Genomic DNA, 16,888 nt, shown 5'->3' with positions numbered 1-16,888 from the left:
GGGAATCCCTTGCAAGTTGGGTTAGCACTTAGCAGTTGAAAGCTTGGTAGGTGACCAAGTCAAGTTCAGGATTAGGGATAGATTCTGGACTTGTCCCGAATAGGAAGGGTAGTTCCTAGGGAGAATTGGTGTCTGTAATAAGATGATTATAGTGAAATTCCATCATTGTTGTGATGGAGACTGGATGTAGGCTGCATTGCACTTGACAGCTGAACTAGGATACTTCTTGGTGTGATTCTCTCTTTTCTACTCCATTTCAGTTTCTGTTGCTAAGGAGACAAAATTGAAAAATATCTCCTAACTGGGTACGAGACAAAAAGAAAATGTTTCGTGTCTGGTTATGAGACAAAACGTAGAAAAATCTCATGAAGTTAATTTAAAAGGTAGCAAGTATTACTCAGCAAAAGGGGCTAAGATTCAACCCCCCTTTCTCTTAGCCACTGATAAACCATCAATTGGTATCAGAGCTTGGTCTCAAAGAGATCAAGCTTTGTAACTTGGAGAAAAGATTCTGATGGCAGAAAACAGTGGCTCAAACTTGGTGGCTTACACTCTGACAGAAGGGCAATCAAGCAATAGACCTCCTCTCTCTAATGGAAAGAATTACACTTATTGGAAGGAAAGAATGGAGATTTTTGTCTAATCAGTAGATTACACACTCTGGAAAATAATCCTAGAAGGTCCTTAGTTCCCAACCACCACATGGGTTGATGGCGTGGTCTCTCTCAAGGGTGAAGCTAGCTGGACCGAAGATGATAGAAAGAAGGTGGAGCTCAACGCCAAAGCTATCAACTTGCTTAACTGTGCAATCAGCTTCGAGGAATACCGACGTGTATTAAGATGCACAACAGCAAAGGAAATTTGGGACAAATTACAAGTTACTCATGAAGGCACAACCCTAGTGAAGAAGACCAGAATAGACATGCTAAACAGAGAGTATGAAATGTTCACAATGAAGGAAGGAGAATCAATTGATGATCTGTTCGAAAGATTCAACATCATCATCAATGGCTTGGATGCTATGGGATCACGTATCCTGAATCTGTGCTTGTGAGGAGAATTTTGAGAAGTCTCACAAAAGAGTGGGAAACTAAGGCTATAGTGATATATGAGAGTAGTGGTCTTGATTCCATGACATATAATGATTTGAGAGGAAACTTACTTGCATTTGAAAATACTTATTTGAAAAAGGATACTAAAAGAAAAAGAATAGCTCTCAAATCTGTTACTGACTCCTGGATGATGAATCCAGTGATTATTCTTCTGAAAATGAATTTGTTTTGTTTGCAAAAAAATTCAAGAAAATGGTGAAGCTAAAGGAAAGGAGCAAAGAAAGCGGTTCAAGAAAACTAAGGAAAGATTCTAGCACAGTGATCTGCTACAACTGCAAAGAGGCTGGACACTTCAAATCTGATTGCCCTAAACTGAAGAAGGAGGAGAAGCCAAAGAAGGGAAAGAAGAAAGGACTGATGGCCTCATGGGAAGACTTGGAGAATGATTCTGATGAAGATGAAGAATCAGAAACCAAGTCTCAAACTTGCCTTATGGCTGATCATGTTGAGCAGGTTTGCCTAGCATCCAAGCGAAAGGACAATATGTGGTATATGGATAGTGGATGTTCTAGGCACATGACCGGAAAGACAACCTTCTTCAATAAGCTTGATGAATATGATGGAGGTTTGTCACTTTCGGTGATAACGGAAAAGGAAAAATAGTGGCCATTGAAAAAGTTGGTAAAAGTTTCTCTTCTTTTATAAATGATGTTCTTCTTGTTGATGGTTTGAAACACAATTTACTAAGTATTAGCCAATTATGTGACCTTGGGTATGAAGTTATTTTTAGAAAATTAGATTGCTTAGTTATTTGTGAAAAATCTGATGAAATATTGTTTGAAGCCAAAAGATGCAACAATATGTATGGATTGACTCTTGAGGATTTAAAAGATAAAAAAGTAACATGCTTTACTTCACTTGAATCTGAAAAATGGCTATGACATAAGAAATTAGGTCATGCAAGCATGTATCAAATTTCTAAACTTGTTAAAAAGAACTTGGTGAGAGGAATTCCCAATATTAAATTTGATAAGGATATTACTTGTGATGCTTGTCAATTAGGCAAACAAGTAAAATCCTCCTTTAAACCAAAAGATGGAATTTCTACCAAAAAGGCATTAGAAATGTTGCATATTGATCTTTTTAGTCCAACAAGAACTCAAAGCTTAGGAGGTAAACATTATGGTTTGGTGGTGGTGGATGACTATTCTAGATTCGGTTGGGTACTTTTCCTAGCTCATAAGAATGATGCTTTCCATGCCTTTTCAACTCTTTGCAAAAGAATTCAAAATGAAAAAGATTTGAAAATTGTCCACTTGAGAAGTGATCACGGAAAAGAATTTAAAAATCAAGATTTTGAAAAATTCTGTGATGATTTTGGAATTGCTCATAATTTTTCATGTCCTAGAACACCTCAACAAAATAGGGTGGTTGAAAGAAGGAATAGAAGCCTTCAAGAAATGACTAGGGTCATGCTATGTGAAAATGAGATTCCAAAATTTCTATGGGTTGAAGCTGTAAATACAGCTTGCTATATTTTGAATAGGACTATCATTAAAAAAGGGTTAAAGAAAACTCCTTATAAGCTATGGAAAGGAATCCCTCCTAATCTTAAGTACTTCTACATTTTTGGATGCAAATGTTTTGTGCTTAATAATAAAGAAAATCTTGAAAAGTTTGATCTAAAGTCCTATGAGGGAATGTTTGTTGGATACTCCACCACTAGCAAAGAATATAGAATTTACCTCAAAGAACATAGAACCATAGAGGAATCCATACACGTATCTTTTTGTGATACTAATTCAATTCCCAGTGTTGTGGTAGAAGATGATGCAGGCTGTGAAGATATTATCAACCAGGAAGTCAGTAAAGAAAAATCCCAAAACTGTCCCAAGTGAAGAACCTGTCCGTCCAGAGTTGTGTATCATGATTCTGTGGGAATTCTCTTGCAAGTTGGGTTAGTACTTAGCAGTTGAAAACTTGGTAGGTGACCAAGTCAAGTTCAGGATTGGGGATAGATTCTGGACTTATCCCGGATATGAAGGGTAGTTCCTAGGGAGAATTGGTGTCTGTAATCAAGATGATTATAGTGAAATTTCATCATTGTTGTGATGGAGACTGGATGTAGGCTGCATTGCACTTGGCAGCTGAACCAGGATACTTTTTGGTGTGATTCTCTCTTTTCTACTCCATTTCAGTTTTTGTTGCTAAGGAGACAAAATTGAAAAATATCTCCTGACTGGGTACGAAACAAAAATAAAATGTCTCGTGTCTGGTTATGAGACAAAACACAGAAAAATCTCCCGAAGTTAATTTAAAAGGCAGTAAGTATTATTCAGCAAAAAGGGCTAAAATTCAACCCCCTTCTCTTAGTCACTGATAAATCATAAAAAAAGATAAAAAACAAATTTGTGAACAGTAGTTTTTAAAGTTTTTAAAATAACAAAAACTTGTTAAAATCCAAAATATTTAATAAAGAAATTGTTATAAAGTAATTTAAGTGTTTAGTCCAAAATTTATTTACTTATTTTTTATCATATTTTTTAACTCAATAAATTAAGGATTAGTTTGCTGTAAATCAAAATTTAATCTAAAAATTTATGATTAGCTAATAAATTATTATATGTATAAGGTGAGATTCATATTAGGGCAATCTAAAGTCGTTGCTTCAAAATTTATTTGTGAACGTATGGAATGCTTATTATTTCCCATCATAATTTAGGGACCCATCGATCCATCATCCATATTTTGCCATTAAAATAGCATGGCATATCATAAAGAAAATAAAGAAAGCGGCCCATCAATGAGTTAGATAGATGCTTGGAGACGTATTATATCATCCACAAAAATAAAAGCATGAAAAAATGAAATATGTATACTAAATTACCAATTCAGCGTTTTGAAGAATGCATAGAAGATACTCACAAAGCAAACGGATTTGGTCTGAAAACTAGGCCGGCTCACACGGGATTTATACGGATTTCAACGAATTTGACTACGGTTTGACCAAGTAGATTGTATATCCCATTTAAATGCAAAAATAATCTAGAATAGACAAGTTTACCGGTTCTCAATTCAACCGGCCATATGAAATGGTTTTGACTTTTGGTAAATGCTTGCAAAGAAGAAACGCTGGATCATTTACATAAATAATAGGGTGAAAAATAAATAAGGAAAAGTCTAAAGGACCAGCAACTTTATCAAATTCTAGTCAGCAGATAAACTAGCAAAAAAAAAGTAAACTATTAAATGAAATCTCACACCAATCTCATACCATTAAAATTATCATTAATGACTATTTAATAATTACAAATTACAAAAATTACTTGTCCCTAACACTCCTCAATAAACAAACCATAAATGTACAAATGAGTTTAACATATGATTTTTAGTTTATTTATCATAAAAAATAATTATAATCCTAAGTTGTGATGTTAATCTATAATTTGTTGCTTTTACAATCAAAGTAAACATTAAAATGATAAATTATTGAATTTTTATTAAAAAATAAACATTTTAAATATAAAAAGTTTAATTTTAATATCAAAAATTCATATACAAAATTTAAGAATCTAATTTAGTACTTCTACGATATAAAATATTTTATACAACTATTTAATTATATTTTTTTATGAGTATTTACGTTAATATTTATAATTTTTTTAAAAATATTTTATTATTTAATTTTATTCAATTTTATTCTTAATAGATAAAATTAATATTTTAGATATTTTTAATTTTGTTTTTAATATTTTAGATGAAATTAATATTTTAGATATTTTTAATTTTGTTTTTAATATTTTAGATGAAATTAATATCTAAAAATAATTTTAATAAAAATTAAAAATGTTAAACATAAAACTAAATAAAATATTAAAAATATTTTAAAAAAAATTACAAATATTAAAAACAAAAAAATAATATTTTTTTTTAAATTTATAAAAATAAATTTAATTTAATATATTATAAATATAAATTTTACACATACATTCAATTATAAAATATTATATTAATAAAAATAATTATTTTTAGTATAAAATTGTAAACTACGCATAAAAATAACAAGATTGAAATCATAAAATAAGAATAACAAAATTAAAATCTTAAAAGAAATCAGATAAAATTTATGTATAATTATTTTTATATTAAGCTGATAATTAAAAATTAATAAATAATAATTTAATCAAATTTATTAAATTATTTAATAATTTTTAACTATTAAATTTATGTCAGGCCGCATCAGTATTTATTAAATTATTTAATTATTAAGTCAAAATCGTAAGTATTTAATTCAGTGTGACCGGTGCCATAAGTAACAGTGAAGTTAGTGCTGCCTGTGCATTCTGCTTGGAGTGTTTGAGCGTTCACCTTTGAGACATGGAAGCCGAAGAGGAATGTGAAATTGGTGAACAGAAAACCGTTCGTGTATACGCTGATGGCATTTACGACCTCTTTCATTTCGGCCATGCCCGTTCTCTCGAGCAAGCCAAAAAACTGTATTACTTTCTTTTCTTTCAATTTTTGTCCACTCTACTTCGCTTTTACTGCTTTTGCTGTAATTAATCATAATTTTTTATCATTTTGAGTCTAATCCCCATATTAGTTGTTACTGTTTCTTTGGGCTTTTTGGAGGTTTAAAATTCAGTAATACCGCTCAAGTTTCACTGGTTTTTTGCGGTTTTTTAATTATTTATTTAGTTATTATCTTTTCCTCTTATAATTGAGGTTTGTCCAACATGTTGAATATAGATGGTGGATTTGATGGGAGATAGTTTGAAAGAAAAATTATGAATAAACTTATGGAAAGAGATTTAAGTATAAATGGACTGATTCATGACAAGGTGCAATGTCGTTTGATCCATGTAGCCGACCTGAAATAGTGGGATCATGCTTTGTTGTTTGTTGTTGTTTGGCTTTTGGGTATTTGCAAATTGTTGTGTGTTTGTTGTTGCTTGAATGAAGTGCTTGATGTTATTGCAACTGTTTTTTTGCCTTTTTTTTTTCTTCCTTGTTAATTGAAGGTTTCCAAACACATATCTGCTTGTTGGATGCTGCAATGATGAGATCACACACAAGTATAAGGGAAAAACTGTCATGACTGACAAGGAACGCTATGAATCTCTTCGCCACTGCAGGTTCTCTTGTCTTTTCTAGATAGTTTATATTGATATTGATATTGCTCTCCTTTTATTGTACACTGCTCTGATAAAGCTTCTATTTCGTGTTTTATTTATTTATCACAAAGGAAAAATAATTGTAGTTGCATCAAGTCTGGAAAGGTTTTGGTTGAATGAAGTTTGATGACTTGGCTTTGAAATTCACGTTCTTAGACTTGGATTTGAAATTCACCTTTTTTTAACTGTCATTATACTCTTTTGGGCAACGACCTTTGTGGCTTTTGACCATGATGCTTCTGTAGATTAATTTCCAGAAATAGCAACATGAATGATGATAGATAATGAAACTATAAAAGATACATGTAAGAATAGTTTAGGGCAACTCATTCATGAGTGTCATTTTGTTTCCATTTTTAGAGCTAGTGGTTTTTTATTCAAGTAACTGGCTAACTGAGTAAAATTATACCACGTTCTGATGCAAAGTTCATAGCTGATTTCGGATACTAAGTTCCCTCTGAGCTGCGCTGACTGAAGTACTAGTTTTTGGCATCCTCATTTATTGTAGATATCTATGGAGGTCTACCATCCATGTTATTATTTCGTTTGGTTCTTTTTTGATGGGAGATTTTCATTTGCTTTTGTTGCTTCCTAAAGCCTAACTAGTCCTCGGAATCAATCAAACGAAAATAACTCAGTACATCTGTTTGGCTTATTTGAGTTGTTTTTAAATTTTCAAACTTGCCTAATTGCTTTATTAGTGGTGTTAGTATTTAGGATGTGTGACACAGTTGAGTCGTCATTGCTACAGGTGGGTTGATGAAGTTATACCAGATGCGCCATGGGTAATCACACAGGAATTCATTGACAAGCATCAAATTGACTATGTGGCTCATGATTCTCTTCCGTAAGGTTAACCTGCCCCAGGCTAAGTGTTTTCTTTTGTATTTGTTCACTCTTCAAAGTTGGTAACTTCTTGATCAAAAGTTATCAACTCCCTAATAGAGTAAGTTTACACTTTACGTTGAATGGACCCTGAGATATGCTCGGAGGTGGGCTATCTGAAAAATTTATGGTTATTAACTAGGATGCATGCATACGATACTTGAGACATACAACACAGATCGGAGAGCATTGCTGTGCATTTAATATAAGAAGCATTGAGATAACATGCTAAGAGTTATGACTATTGATGCCATATCCTAAACATCAAAACTCAAATGTTTAACATAGTGTTTGGGACTGGAATACAAAGTTTCATTGCTTATATTTCATTTTATTTGAAGATATAACTGTCTAGAAGGAAAAAGATGTGCTGTATTCTATTATTCTTTCAAAAGGCTTACAAAAAGTATGAAAATGGGATGATATGGGAAGGAGAAGATTGTCTGTGTGTTACTAAAGTGGAAAAGGAGGAATGCTCTGTGCATTAGTTACTTTTATATGGCTGCACATAACTAATCGACCATTAGAGCGTATGTCGGTCTAAAATTTCTAAAATTTAGATATTAATTATAATATTATTCTTACTGTTATTAGCACTATTTATTCTCTATTCTCTTGGATTTTTTTGAGAGGTGCTTCTGTCTCTGTGACAGCATCCTTGCGTTATTAATCTTAACTATATTCTACATGATATTTTGCCAAAATATAATTTTAAAAATGTTTTCAAATACATTAACACTTCATTTTCTTCTTTAATGTAAAATTTAGTTATGCTGATACAAGTGGAGCTGGAAAGGATGTCTATGAATATGTAAGAACTGAATGTTCTTCTCCCCTCCCCCCTCTTCTCTCTCCTATTGCTATCTCATTGACATTTACTTGGTGTCACGAATGGGTCATCGTTGTTGTTCACAATTGACTATTTGAATCTTTCATCCACTTTTATGCCATTATTTTTTCTCTATATATTTCTGGCGGAACTATAACATTGTCAAATTTTGTTTTATATTTTTTCCCAGTCACGTTTCAATCTTCAGCTTCCATTGATGATCTTATGTGTATTGTTTCCTAAATAGGTTAAGTCTATTGGAAAGTTTAAGGAAACAAAGCGGACTGATGGAATTTCTACTTCAGATATCATAATGAGAATAATCAAAGATTATAATCAGTATGTAATGCGTAACTTGGACCGTGGTTATACCAGAAAGGATCTGGGTGTCAGCTATGTCAAGGTTTCTTTGTTTCACACCTTTGTTTTGCAAATTCTCAAGATTTTTGTGTTACCTATCAGTTGCCTCATTAACTTACTTTTGTAGTGGGCGGGCTTATCTGTGTTGCATGATCTCTTATTCACAGGAGAAGAGGTTGAGAATGAACATGGGACTTAAAAAATTGCGTGAGAGAGTGAAGAAGCAGCAAGAGACAGTGGGAAAGAAGGTAACAATGTTGATAATGATCATAGCTATTTGCGTCGACTCTATTTACGTCAGTAATTGTTTACATGTATTTTATCTTATTTTATCTTGTGTTATTCTTAGTATAACATTAAGCTGTAAGCTTTTCTTAAGTAGATGGTTTATGTTTAAACTTAATGGTTGATGTTATTTTCCTTTTTATTCAATATATGAAGAAATCTAGTGTTTCAATGAAAGTGGGTTGCGGTCATGAACTGCTACTAACTTTTGCATATGAAAAGATGCTTTTAGAACTTGAAATGAATTGTAGTCAACCTTTCAGTGGTGTGAGCTGCAGTGAATAGAAAACTGAAAGAAAGGAAATTAGTCATATTTCCTGTTTGGATTGTGATTGGGAAATTATTTGTATTATCAAAAGAACTGCTGAAAAAGATATAAATCTTTTGCTTCTATAACTCATGAGTTCTTTATTTGTTACGATTGTTAAGTTTCCTTGTTAATCATAGGCAAACCTGTAGAAGTAAGTTGTAGGCATGTGCTTATTGCGTGGTTCTTAAGTTTTTTCTTGTAATATTTTGGTCATTCATGGTGTTAGGTTAAATTTTGGTTTTAGTTTCAAAAATGATATGTAGTTTTAGTTTTGAACGCCATCTGTAGGAAACAAGGAAGGGTTTAAGTGTTCGGTGTCAAGCTGAACAAATCCTTTAATTCTTTTACCAACCCACCACCCAAGAAAAAGCATAAAAACTTGAACTCAGTTTCACTGGAAATCCTTCCTTTTAATTTGTGCACTAAAAAACTACTTGTTGACCTGAAATATAAGATCATACAAACCTGGAGTAGTCTGTTAGGAACCATTTTGGGTTAGTATAGAACTGGAAGGGGAAGACGAATGAGTGTGAGGCAGCAATTAACTCTGTTAAGTAATTGCCAAGTTTTGGTCAGTGAAAGTAGTTAGGAGGCTGTTAGGGGGTGAATGAGATAAATAGGAGAATAGGGAGAGTTTAGTTAGGTAGACAAATATATACACAGGGATAGTGGGAATAGAATTTGTCTGAAAACACAAGGGACAAGGAAAAAAACACATGAAAGAGACAATTTACCGTTTGTTGGAAAGCCACCTGCCACCTTGGAATGTTGCCAGCCATCTCCGAAGACAAAACTGGAAAACGTTTCTGTCCAGTGTTTGGTCTCCATCCCCACTTTTTTGGGAATGCAGAGAATACAGGAATCTTTGTCCCAAGACACCAGTTGTTGGCTCTGTACCTATTTTCCTAACCAAGTAATTCTTGTGTCTCTATGTCCCTGTATTTCTTTATCTGTTTCTCTAACCAAACACTATTAGGGTGGACAGAAGCTCATATTCTCTCCTCAGGACTGACTTTCCCAGTTGTATATTTAGGGTTCTTGATACATTGTCAATGATCGTTATTCTGCAATTCTTTTGTGATTGACACTAGTTCTGACACAATCTTAAAGGAGAAAAGAAGCTCAATTTATTAGTAATGAGTTGGCTTAAATGTTTTTACTTTCTAGTTCCTATAAATATAGGTAATCTTGATTTTAGTCTCTATTTGGAGTTGGATCCCCCCCCCCCCTCTTCTTTTTTTTGGGCCTCTTGCTGTTACTATAAAATAGTTGGAGTATATGCTTGAGCTAAGTAGTTAATGACGTTAACAATGCATATAAGGAGATACTCTATCTGCTTCATTCTCATTGTAAATAGATATGGCTCAATGATTTATTGTTAAACTTCTTTTGTACATTCTCTGACCCAAGAGAATGTTGTTTCCAGCTGAATGTAGTTGAGACTGTTCTTTATATGGTAAATTGTTTTAGACTGTTGTTCATGTGGTGAAATGTTTGAGACTCTTCTTTTTGTTGTGAATAAGAGAAACCATATGTATTGGACCCCAGCATTCTAATTTGAGTTGCACTCACTCACTCTTCTTTGTGTGCCAAGCCGACTTACTCCCTTTCGGTGTTGAATCTGGATCCCACACCCTGTCCAATGGTGGAGGAGAGTGAGTTGACTTGGTTTACAAGGAAGAATGAGTAAAAGGAACATTTCTCTTCTAATTTACATAATTGCTGGATTTTATCCCTAGCCGTCAAAGCGAGTGCACTAGGGGCAGTTTGAAAATCTCTGATCTTTGTTTAAGTAGTGTCATTTGCATTTTTTTTTACAATGCAAATAAGCAAGACTTTCTCCATTGAACTTTTCAGATACAAACAGTAGCGGGAATGAGGCGTACTGAATGGATTGAAAATGCCGATCGATTGGTAGCTGGTTTCCTCGAAATGTTTGAAGAAGGCTGCCACAAAATGGTTAGAACTCTCATAATGCAGCAAATGACCAATTTTTCTGCATGTGATCGATCTTGTTGTATCCTATGTAGATATTCCATTTTCTAAAATCTTCTGATTGGACTCACTGATTTTATCTGTCATCTGTTTACTCGTAAATAGGGAACAGCAATCAGAGACAGAATTCAAGAAAGATTGAGAGCGCAGCAGATAAAATCTCTTCTTTATGATGAGTGGGAAGAAGATGATGATGATGATGAATTTGGTGATGATGAATCTGCAGAGTACTGCAGTAGTTGAAGTGACAAACAAGCTTTGTGTATTTCCAGATTCAAAACCATTCCTTTAATTAAGCTATCCTTTAAGATATATGCAAGATGATCTGGACATAATTTGTCTACTTTAAACATTATTTTTCTCCTTTGTATATAATATGATATGGTATGATTTCAATATCCAAAATGATAGAAAAATAGAGGGACAAGGAAATTGTATGATTTAAGATGGGTAGTTAAAATGGATAATTTCAATTTTTTTTTTTTGGATTGCTGTTATTTACTTGACCCAAAATTGGGGAGAAGAGTTTTTGATTTGTGAATCAACCCTTTCAGCATTGCCATAAAGATTGATCCCAAACCAAACAAATACAGAAACACAACAAAAGAACGTAAAAGTTTCAACAACTAAAGCAAAACAAACCAACAAACATGAACAATAATTAAAATCTATGATATTTTTTTAGGGTTTAACTAACATGGGTCTTAAGGATACATGAAGAGAAAATGATTAGATTAGAAGAAAAAAGAGGGGGCAATAAAAGAGGAGTAATATGATAAGCTTACTATTAATAAAAATTTTTAAATGTTTTTATTTAATGGATGTAAAATAAATGTATTGAAAATTTTCTTAATTTGTAAACTTAATATATGTTCTTAGGGCACAAGATAAATAAACCCTTTCTTTTATTAATGCATTAATTATGCTCTATCCAGATGACCTTAAAAGTATAATTAAAGAGGAAGACAAGCAGTGAACTAGAAATGATTTAGTGGTGAAGACTGAAGACTGAAGAGTTTAAATTCAAATTTTACTACTCCCAATTTACCCACAAAAAGGAGAAGAAAACATTGGATGAAAACATTTTGTCTAAACAGTTAAAGATTAGTAGTAGTAGGTTATGACTTGAACTGCCATCGTATATGATGGATATTTTTGAATGTCAATCTATTTTGAAAAGAAAATTGATTAATTAAATATTATATTAACTTAATATCGCATTCGTAATAAACATTTTTTAGAAGCAGGGTAATCTCTACTCTTTTAGTTCTAGAAAAAAGGGAATTAGTTTATGGATGTGTCATGTGTGTGTATTAAATCAATTAGGAAAAAAGGGCCTATACCTATTAATTGGTTCTCATAAAAATGGCATGCTGATTGAAGCAAATAGATTAATTATATCACACAATTAGAATAAAAACAGCATAGTATTATCCTTTCATCTTGAATGAAGCCTTAAAGAAACAACACTTGCAATGCTCTCAATCAAGTGGGATTATGGTTTAGCTTTGAGGTAACGCTTTTTGATTCAAAGTTGTCTTATCTTGTCTTAGTGGGTGCAGCTTATGATGATTCTGTTTGATTTTATTCAGTTGTAAAATAAAAACAACATTGTAGGTTTTATTGTTTCCTCTTATAACGGCAACAATATCCTAGTTAATTAATCCTCACAAAGTGATGGAACAAATGTGGCTTTATCAACACACTTGAATATGTCGGAAAGAGAATATGCATTGAGAAAGAATGATGCTTGTGTCTTGTATGTTGGACAATTATATCTAATTCATCTCAAAGATAAAATCACTTTATTTCAGGAAGACCATTCCTGAACAGTTCGTTTCGCCATAAAATTTATAGTGATATTTGCGGTGTGTTAAATAAGTATTACATTTGCAGTTCAAATACTCTGAATAATATCTTTAAATTTAACGAGTAAATTCTTATTTTTCCTAAATATTAAGGACGTTTCTGACTAAATTAGAGACATTTCGTGATGTGTTTAGGCAGTGGCGGATCCACGGGGGACCTAAGGTGGCCATGGTCTCCCCCAAAATTTTTTAAAAAAAATAGTAAATAGTAATAATTAATAATATTAAATTTTTTTATATATAATATTAAAAAAAATATAAGTTACAAAATTTTATAAATTAAAATAACTAAAAAAATATTAGAGACATTTCGTGATGTGTTTAGGCAAAATTATTTTAAGTACCTGGAGTATTATTTCAAAAATACCAAATGAATACAAAAAGTAAGACATTAATATTTGTGCATATTTATATATATTTCTTCACATTTTTTAATAAAATAATTAACCACTGAAATAATTAAATTTAACATAGTATGATATTTTTAACCTATCTCAACAGAAGTGTTGGACTTATTACAATTTTGATAATAGAAAGAAACACTCAAGAACATCATCTCTCAAGGTTCTCAATGTAACGTGCATGAGCATTCTATTATGGCTATACTTACAGTTAGCAGTGGTAAAATGGGTCAAATTTATTGGGTCAAACTGTCAAAATCGCTAAAAGTGGATCGAAATGAGATTTTAAATTCGCCAAATTTTAAAAATTTATCAAAATTACACTGCTAAAATCGTCGGTCAAGGCAGAAAAAAGCATACTAACCCGACAGACTGTCATTCTTTTTTTTTAAATATTTTAGTAAATTTATAAATTATATAAATATTTAAATAAAAAATTAGGATTTTCTACAAATAGTAAACATTATCTCACCCACCGCAGCCCACCTAACCCTTCCTTGAGCTTAAGTTCAGCTCCCTTCTCAGTCCTCACTCCTCGGCTCTTCGCTGTTCCGGTGTTTCCTGAATTTCCTGCGCTTGCGACCTTGCCTCCTCCCTCATCAGTCTTCAGTCTCGTGACGTATCCGTCACACAATCGCGGTTCGCGGCGGCGCTATGTCCCGTCGTTGTTCTGCGTTGTATCTTCAGTCTTGCGATGTATCCTTCTCGTCATCGATCTCCCACGTCGTTTGTCCTTGTCTCATCCCGTCAATTGTCACAAAATCGGAATCCCGGCAGCGTTGTGTCTCGTCTCGTCTCTACTCTGCCTTTCGCTCCTCTCTCCTCCTCTGCCTCTCGGCGGTTCTATGTCCCTCGGACTCTCGGCGGCGCTCCTCTCTCCTCCTCTGCCTCTCAGCGGCATGTGCAGATTATGTATTTGTTTTATTATTGTTATGTTTGAGACTTATTATTTATTAAGTTATTTTTATTATGATTAATTTCATATCAAAAAAAGTTATTATGGTTAATTAAAAATTTTTTACGGATTAATAATTAATTTAAGATACTACTCTTTATATATTAAAAAATTAATCGGATGAAATAATTTTATCATAAAATAAAATAATCATTAGTATGTCAAATTGAACTTTATCATAAAAAAAAGAGGTTTGTTAAAAAATATTTGAAAAAAAAGGTGGGCTGGCCCGCCAAGCCGCTAGTATGTCCTTTGGTGAGGCAGGATAGCAAATTGAACCCATATTAAATTGGCGGAGTGGATTAGCTCGCTTTACCACCCCTATTTACAATGATTATGGTAGTTATAAAATTTTAGCAATATTTAAAAATATAACTAAAATAATATTATATTTTTTTATTATTTAGCAATATTTTTTTATTTGATCACACTTTTTATTTTTTTAATTAAAAAGTATTGTCAAATAATAAAAAAATATAAATTTAATTTTAGTTATATTTTTTAAATGTCAAAGTATATCAAATATCTAATACTATATTGCATATCAGGACTAAATTCGCATAGTAATCTCTAAAATTCATGATTTTTACTATTTTAGTTTTTCATATTCAAGATTCTAGTTCTCAATATCTAGCTTCAAACATCATAATAATTCTTAGACCCTTTCAGATGATCCAACTCCAAGCATCATACTAGTTTTTAGACCTTTTCAGACGTTGAGTTAACTAATGGAATGTTAAGCTAGTTTTGACTTATCATACTAGACATAAGGCTAAATAATGTCGCTTCGTTTTGGAGGAGAGGAGATAAAATAATTTGTACATCATATAAACTCTTTTTTATCTTTTTGTTTTTGTCTTGTTTAAGCATCAAAATGAAACGACGCTGTTTAGCCTGTGTCTAATGTGATAATTCTGAGTCAATATGATGCCCAAAACTAAATTTTGTGGTTCAATATAATAAATTTTAAATTTGAGATATTAAAATAGTAAAAATCGTAAATTTAAATTACTTTAGAAATTTAGTAGCATATCATATATGTAAAATAGACCATCTAAATGGTCCAGTCAAATAAAGAAAAGTTCCACAATAAAATCATGGCGAATCCACTATAAAATAAGATCTGAAGGCTGTTAACACTTTTTTATATTATTTTTGTTTGTGCATCACGTGAAGCATTTGTTGGTTAAGGAGAGTGATTAGATTTAACATGTTTAATTATTAAAGATGATTAGGAACCTTATATTATTGGACTTTTTGACCTTTTGTTAAATTTTAAAACATTGAGGGATGAGGGTTGATTTTATTGTTATGAGGGTATATATACGCTGAAAGTGTGATTGTTAATAGGACATGAAATATATATTGGAGGGTATATATGTGCTAAAAGTGTGATTATTAGTAGGACATAATATATATAGTAGGACATAATATATATATATATATATATATATATTTGTTAGGAAAGAAAATTAAAATTTGAAATTGTTGGGCATAAAATTTGTTCATTAAATATGAAATTAAAAAACAACATATGACCATAACTAAATTAAAAAAAAAAGTTAAGGGAAAACAAGATACCACAATGAGCAAAAGAATTAAATAAATAAAATAACATAGAGTTTAGAATTTTTTAAAAAACTTAAATGTTTCGGATTTAGAATTTAGAGTTTAAAAAATAATAAAGATCGATGAATTTTAGGATTTAGTATTAATGAATTCGGGTTAGAATTTGAAATTAGGAATTAGTATTAGTTGATTATAGATAATTTAATTAATATACATTATAATATTACTATGATAAATATTATTATTATTATTAGTATTATTATTATTATTATTATTATTTATAAGAATAATATTATAATGTATAAGATTGTACATTATGATATTAATATTATTTACAATGAATATGATAAAAATATATAATATGTATAATAATATAACTGATATTATAATAGGATGATAAATAATAAAATTTATATTATATATTAATGTAAATGATATTATAATAGGATCATAAATAATAATAATTAGAGTGAGGAGGATATTGGATTTTGTTCCTTTGAATTTTTTGTTCCAAATTTTTTTTTTGTTTTTTTAATTGAAATTTTTATTTGATTATTTTCGGTGACAAGGATAGTGGGTACTAACAAATAATATACAGGCTGTACAGGAAAAGCGCTGCGTCTTTGAATTCATGTGTGGCTTTTTTATTGATTTTCTCTTTTTTTTTATTAAAAAAAAAAAGCTTTTTTTTTCTTGATCATAAATAATAAAAATTATAATATGTATATTAATATAAATAATATTATAATAATTTTATAAATAATAATATTAAAAATAATTGTAATATTGATATGAATTTAATTTGATTATTTTAAATTATAAAATAAAATTTATAATTTTATGTATAAATATTTTTGTGTAGTTACGTTAATTTTATGTATAGAATTTAAATTTTATGTATAGTTGAGTCATATGTTAACAAATTCTAAACACAGCGAATTCTATACTAATATCTTAAATGTTTTTTTTATATACAAAAACTAACATTTTAATTTTACCTACCCTTTTCAGGTCTTCTTGTTATTCTTTTAACATTTTTCAAAAAGTCCAGCAATATAAGGTCCTTAATTATATTGAATCATTAACCATTTTAAATATAATCACTCTTCTTAACCATTCAATACCTCACCATGATTAAAAAAAAAAAAAAAATCATGCAATGCCTAAAAAGCACTGCTTATCTCTCATAATAGACGATTGTTATT

General features: G+C 31.1%; 1 protein-coding gene across 1 annotated transcript; it reads left to right on the top strand.

The window, feature by feature from the left end:
• The first annotated feature begins 5,324 nt into the window (after positions 1 to 5,324).
• LOC112741812 (choline-phosphate cytidylyltransferase 1) lies at positions 5,325 to 11,295 on the top strand. The gene is made up of 8 exons (XM_025790926.3): positions 5,325 to 5,548; positions 6,074 to 6,187; positions 6,978 to 7,073; positions 7,880 to 7,922; positions 8,188 to 8,343; positions 8,468 to 8,548; positions 10,753 to 10,854; positions 10,996 to 11,295. Exons 1-8 carry the CDS (start codon positions 5,430 to 5,432, stop codon positions 11,131 to 11,133), a joined length of 849 nt encoding a protein of 282 aa, XP_025646711.1. The 5' UTR covers positions 5,325 to 5,429; the 3' UTR covers positions 11,134 to 11,295.
• The last annotated feature ends 5,593 nt before the right edge of the window (positions 11,296 to 16,888 follow it).

The sequence above is a fragment of the Arachis hypogaea genome, chromosome 14 (genome assembly GCF_003086295.3).
Source record: "Arachis hypogaea cultivar Tifrunner chromosome 14, arahy.Tifrunner.gnm2.J5K5, whole genome shotgun sequence".
Classification (NCBI taxonomy): Eukaryota; Viridiplantae; Streptophyta; class Magnoliopsida; order Fabales; family Fabaceae; genus Arachis; species Arachis hypogaea.
This window is presented reverse-complemented; position numbering and strand designations above follow the sequence as displayed.

Excerpts from the sequence above, each read along its gene's own strand:
- LOC112741812 (XM_025790926.3), top strand. The coding sequence starts at position 5,430 with ATGGAAGCCGAAGAGGAATGTGAAATTGGTGAACAGAAAACCGTTCGT. Across the intron at positions 8,344-8,467 it reads TGGGTGTCAGCTATGTCAAG|GAGAAGAGGTTGAGAATGAA; the intron begins GTTTCTTTGTTT and ends TCTTATTCACAG. Across the intron at positions 8,549-10,752 it reads AAGAGACAGTGGGAAAGAAG|ATACAAACAGTAGCGGGAAT; the intron begins GTAACAATGTTG and ends TGAACTTTTCAG.